At 66.4% G+C, this 5207-nt stretch overlaps 3 protein-coding genes across 3 annotated transcripts; 1 reads left to right on the top strand and 2 right to left on the bottom strand.

The window, feature by feature from the left end:
* Nucleotides 1-41: 41 nt before the first annotated feature.
* Nucleotides 42-1397, top strand: AMSG_05024 (uncharacterized protein; the record flags this gene model as incomplete). Its single annotated transcript, XM_013902643.1, has 2 exons — nt 42-55; nt 239-1397. The coding sequence occupies 2 exons, from the start codon at nt 42-44 to the stop codon at nt 1395-1397; spliced, it is 1173 nt and encodes a 390-aa protein (XP_013758097.1).
* Nucleotides 1398-1413: 16 nt separating this feature from the next.
* On the bottom strand, nt 1414-2696 carry AMSG_11844 (uncharacterized protein; the record flags this gene model as incomplete). The annotated part of the gene is made up of 2 exons (XM_013902769.1): nt 1414-1698; nt 1749-2696. The coding sequence occupies 2 exons, from the start codon at nt 2694-2696 to the stop codon at nt 1414-1416; spliced, it is 1233 nt and encodes a 410-aa protein (XP_013758223.1).
* Nucleotides 2697-2833: 137 nt separating this feature from the next.
* On the bottom strand, nt 2834-5175 carry AMSG_11843 (uncharacterized protein; the record flags this gene model as incomplete). The annotated part of the gene is made up of 2 exons (XM_013902768.1): nt 2834-5101; nt 5155-5175. The coding sequence occupies 2 exons, from the start codon at nt 5173-5175 to the stop codon at nt 2834-2836; spliced, it is 2289 nt and encodes a 762-aa protein (XP_013758222.1).
* Between the last annotated feature and the right edge of the window lie 32 nt (nt 5176-5207).

The raw sequence follows: 5207 nt of genomic DNA, 5'->3' as shown, positions 1-5207 counted from the left end.
GGGGGGGGGGGGCTAATCGAGTGCCATCGACCACCACAACCATGAGAGGGACTCGGTTGCCAGGCAGCAGCCACCGCACACGAACACGCACACACCACACCACACCACACGCTCACACACACACACACACACACACACACACGCACACACACACACACACACGCACATACCCCTCACACCCCTCACTCTCCCTTTTCCACACGCCACACACTCGCACTGCCATGGAAGCCCGCCCCAGACACCGTGCGCCGTCGCGCGGGGGAAAGCGCGCCAAGCGCCGGCCGGCCCTAACTACGCGGGCGCTCCTGGGCTCGGCGCGCAAGGCCCGGGCCGCAGGCGACTACCTTGCCTCGTTGGAGATGGTTGAGACTCTGGCGGCTGCTGTGGAGGCCCGCTACGGTCTGGCGCCGGGCGCGCTGACCGGCGCCGCGCCGACAGGCCCGCCGTCGTCGGGCACCGCGGCTGTCGACGCCGCCTGCGTCTTTGTCCTCACCGAGCTCGCCCTCGCCCGGTTCCTCACGGGTGCCGTCGATGCGTCTCGCGCCGCCGCCCTCCGTGCTGAGGCGCTGGCCGACGCCGCCGATCCGTTGCCGCCGCGAGTCGTCGCCGGCCTTTTCCTCGTTCTCGCCCTCGTTGCCGAGGCCGACGGCGACGACGAGGGTATGGCCGCCCTCCTGGCGGCCGGGTCGCGGTTGGTAGCTTCGGCGGACGCCGCAGATGCTCTGGCTCGCGTCCCTTTCCTGCTCAACACGGCGCTGTTGGTCGATCTGCCCGCCGCCGGCACTTCCGACTACACCGCCACTGGGCCCGCCCGTCCGCCAGCTCTGCACAAGGCCACCTCACGCGTCGCCGCAGCCCTCCGCATCCTCGGTTCAGTTTTTGCGCCGAACAGCGCCACCCTTGCCGATGCCCACCTACTTGCTGGCGTCCTCGCCGACACGGCCGGCGACGCCAACAAGGCACTCGCCCACTACGAGCGCGCCATGGCCGACGGCGCTACGCCCGAGACCCTCCGCGCCGCCCTCCACAACGCGGGCCTCATCCACGCCGACGCAGGCGCTTACGAGGACGCCTTTGCCGCCTTCCGCGCTGTCCACGCCATGCTCAAGGGCGCGACTGAGCCTGCCGCACGCCTCCAACGCGCTGACGCCGCGATGCACATGGGCCTCGTCCTCCTCGCCACCCGCCGCCGCGCCAAGGCCATCGCCCTCTTCCGCGCTGTCGCCGCCACCCGCATCGAGCTTCTCGGCGTCGACCACGTGCTCTCGGCCGAAGTTGCCGGCGTCCTCCGCCCGCTCGAGGCCGCCGAGGCTGCGTCGTCGGCCGTCGCGGCCTCGCGAGTCGAGTCGACTCTCTCACGCTACGCCTCGGCCTATGCTGCTGCTGCTGCCACATGACGGCATTTACTCGTGCTCACGAACCAAACTTGGTCTCCCACATGGCGGTGAGGGCGTTAACGTCGACAGCGTCGGCCTCGCCCGACGGCTCGACCGCTGCCGAAGCCTCGAGGTCGCCGCCACTGCCGCTGACCTCGTCGTCGGGTGCCGCGCCTGCGGCCGCCTCGGCCTGGAGAGCCGGCCGGACCAGAGCCTCGGCCTCTGGCGACGAGTAGTTGACCGCTACCACCGGCTGAAGATGGAAGAGCTCCGGAGTGAGGAGCTCGCCGTCGACAGTGTCCGAGGCGAGGAAGAGCAGCGCCTCGCCCGAGCACGAGAACGGCCGTCGAGTCGCGCGTAGTGCGTCTCGACCAATGCGCCCGATGCGAGGGTGCGGACTTCGAGGAAGGTGCGGTAGTAGACGGCGAAAAAGGCGCCAGCCACAGCAAAGGCCACAGCTTCGCCCGACCACGCGATTTCGTGCTCGACCCGCCCGTCGGGCGTGAGCAAAACGCCGAGCCGCGCAAAACAGAGAACGACGCCGTACGGCGTGACTAGGATGTCAATCGGCCGCGAGGCAAGGACTCGCTCCGGCGCATGAAACTCAACCAGGTCCGACCACGACTCGGTGAGTGTCGACGACGCCAGCAGCAGCGGCGCAGTGCTCGCGCCTGCCGCACCCGTAGACGATGACGATGCCCCGGCGTCGGCTCCTGGGCGGTCCACCACGTACACTGGATCGTAGAGAAACGTCCGCTCGGCCTCAAACGAGAAGAACATGACCTGCGCAGGTGTGGCCTCGACCTCCTCCGTCCCCACCAGCACGCCGTACTGAGTGAGTGTGATGGCCGAGATCCGCGACGGGAGCACCAGCGTCTCCTGTTCGCGGTACGAGCCGTCGGACCGGACAGTGTACACAAGGACCTTATCGTCCGACGCGGCGCAGACAAAGAACTTGGCGCCAACCCAGCCGCAGTCAAAGGTCGAGACGCCGCGCGAGTGGGGAATCATGGTCACCACCGCCGGCAGGCCCGCAAGGAGCTCAGTGAGCGAAAACTCAAAGAGACGACCTGACGCCCCGCCCGTGAGAACAAACAGCGAGTGCTGCCGCGAATCGGCCTTGAGCTTGATGATGTGGTCGAGCGAGGCAACTCGCCGCGGCGCCGCGCCTGCACCGTAGCTTCCACCGCTCCTGCTCGCGGTCTCGAGCGCCGCCCGCGCCGCGCCAATCTCGTCCTCAAACGCGGCGTGCGGCATGTTCCGCAGCGCCCGCGAGGCGTACAGCCCGTCACGCGTTCCGATGAAGAGCGCGCTTGCCATGGTGCAGACTGCCGCCGGCTGGCTCAGCAGGCTCTCAATCGAGACTAGGGCCGGAGCAAAGACCTGCGGGTCGGCGAGCGGAATAGCCGAGAACAGCGCAGGGGCGGCAGTCGTCGACCCTGGCGCCAGAGTCAGCGTCAGGTTGTGCGCTTCTTGGCTCCAGTGCTCCAGTGCGCGTCATAAAAGTCGTTGAGCAGATTGTTGCGGGTCCGCCGGTCGCGGACCAAAAACTCGGGCGAGACATACGTCGCGTGCTCGCCATTGAGACAGGTGGTGAGGAGCCACTTGGCAAAGCTGCCGTCGCCCTTGCGGTAGTACCGCGCCGGGAGCGGGCCAAAGCGGCGGAGCCCGCGCTGGCGGGTGACTGCCACCCGGTATCGCGACGAGTCGGTCGGATCCGGCGTGACCACCACCAGGATGTTGGTGTACTGCGACTTCATGGTCTGCGTGGCGTACGTTGTCGGCCCGTCCACAAACACAATGACGACAATGTCGTTGCCAATGAACCGCTTCCGCTGGATGTACTGGTCGTCCGTCGGGTCGTACTGAAGCTCGGTCGAGACGTGAAACATGACCTCGTACCCGCCGGCGCTCGTCCGGTACGAGTGAAGGCCAGACTTGTCGTACTTGGTGTCCAGCTGGGCGCAGTAGCCCGAGTAACCCTTGAGCCGGACTCGCTCGCCGATCTGCTCCAGAAACTCGCGAAACGCCGGAGAGCCGTCCTTGTTGCCAAACATGTCATTCTCATCGACCTGACCCTCGCGAGCGTAGAGAACTCCCAGCTTGAAGTTAAGCTCTGGCTCGCCGTTCTCGATGGTGCACAGTGCACGCTCCATTTCGTAGCTCACCGCCTCAACCTTGCGGAAGTTCTTAGCCGATGCGCCGAGGCCAGGATCTACCGAGCCCAGCACCTGACCAAAGCTCATTTTCGACTCGGACTCGAGCACCCACCGCCGGACGCTCTTCTTCTCCCACACCATGACCCAGTAGAGCTGGCGAACCTGCGCCAAGTTGCGCGTCGCCTCGTCCTCGGGCGAGAGCACCAGCGTCGACGACCTCCTCCGGCTCAGATTGGCACCTTCACCGTCGGCTGCATCCGAGCTAGACTCGTCGTCGCCACCACCGCCGCCGTTGCTGCTGCTTCCGGCAACGGCACTGCCCTCACTGTCATCGGTGGCCTTGGGCAGCGGCAGGTCAAGGACGCCGATAGAGGTGTTTCTTGCAGCGGTCGACGAAGCGTACAGCTCCGACTCGGGCCCGAGCGAGGCAAGAACGTCGGCGTCGGCACCGGGCGTGAGACCCGGCGGCCGCGAGACAAAGATGGTGACGAGGACAACCCGCTCGTCAATCTTGGCCATAAACAACGAGTATGCCTGGTCGCAAAAGATGCGGGCAAACCAGTTGGTCTCTGCCACTGTGTCCTCGACAGCAAGGACGGCCGGGTCCGAGAGCGGGGCAAAGACCCTCGCCGGCGCGTCAGCGTCCCACGAGCCGGCATCGAGAATCGGCGGCAGCGCAGCCTCGTCAGGCGCGCCCGGCAGAGGGAGCGAGGGCTCTTGCGGAACCTCCATGAAGCGCGGCTTCTGCGAGGTCTTAGAGCGGACGGCGGGGCCCGAGGCCGGCGCGCCGAGGGTGACCCTGCGCTTAGTCACCTTGCCCGAGATGCGCTTCATCCACGACGGGGTAGCAGCCGAGGCGGCTGACCGGCGGCCCTTGCCCTTGCCGCCGCCAGACGACTCGTCGTTGTTGCGTAGGCGGGCCGAGCCAAGCTCGCGGAAGGCTTTTTCCATGTGAGGAAAGCGGTGCAGGACAGAGTTGCACGTCTCCTTGGTGAGGACCAGGAGCTGGACTGGGGTAGCGGCGCGGACCGACGCCGTCCGCTTGCCGGTCTTGGAGAGGAAGAGCGCAATCTCGCCAAAGTACGAGCCCTCGCGGAGCGTGACGGTCTTGACCTCGCCAGAGGCGGCCGGAATCTCGATTTCGATCGTACCAGCCGAGACAAAGTACATGCACCGCCCGGGGTCACCAGCGCGGACCACATACTCGCCCTCGTTGTAGTCCTCCAGGGTCATCAGATGCAGGAGCTCGTCCACAAACTTGGAGACGTTCATCAGCATCGGCGTGTCGGCGTGCTTGAGATGAGTCACAATGAGGCCAGTCTCCAGCGAGGCGAGCTCAAACGTGCGGTGCTCGTCGCGCTTTGGATCCTTGGAGTGAAACTCGAGCACCGAGCCGTCGGTCGCGGTGTTGACCTCGCGGAAGGAAAAGCCCGGGTCGCCGCGGTCCATCGAGACAAGCGGCTTGGCGCGGGCTGAGACGTCGGCCGGGAGCACATGGATGGCGGTCTCGGTGATGGCGACGACGACGTTGCCGACGATCCGGGCCCGTTTGTTGGCCTTGTTCCGCTCCAGCCCCACCGCCGAGTACAAACAAGCGCCGTAGTATGGGCAGGTCTCACGGAGGAGAGAAAGCGCAGCATCGCGGGCGGCCTCGCGCGAGAGAGCAGGATCA

Source organism: Thecamonas trahens (genome assembly GCF_000142905.1).
Source record: "Thecamonas trahens ATCC 50062 unplaced genomic scaffold supercont1.21, whole genome shotgun sequence".
NCBI lineage: Eukaryota > Apusomonadida > Apusomonadidae > Thecamonas > Thecamonas trahens.
The sequence above is the reverse complement of the archived record's forward strand: the minus strand, read 5'-3'. Positions and strand labels throughout refer to the sequence as shown.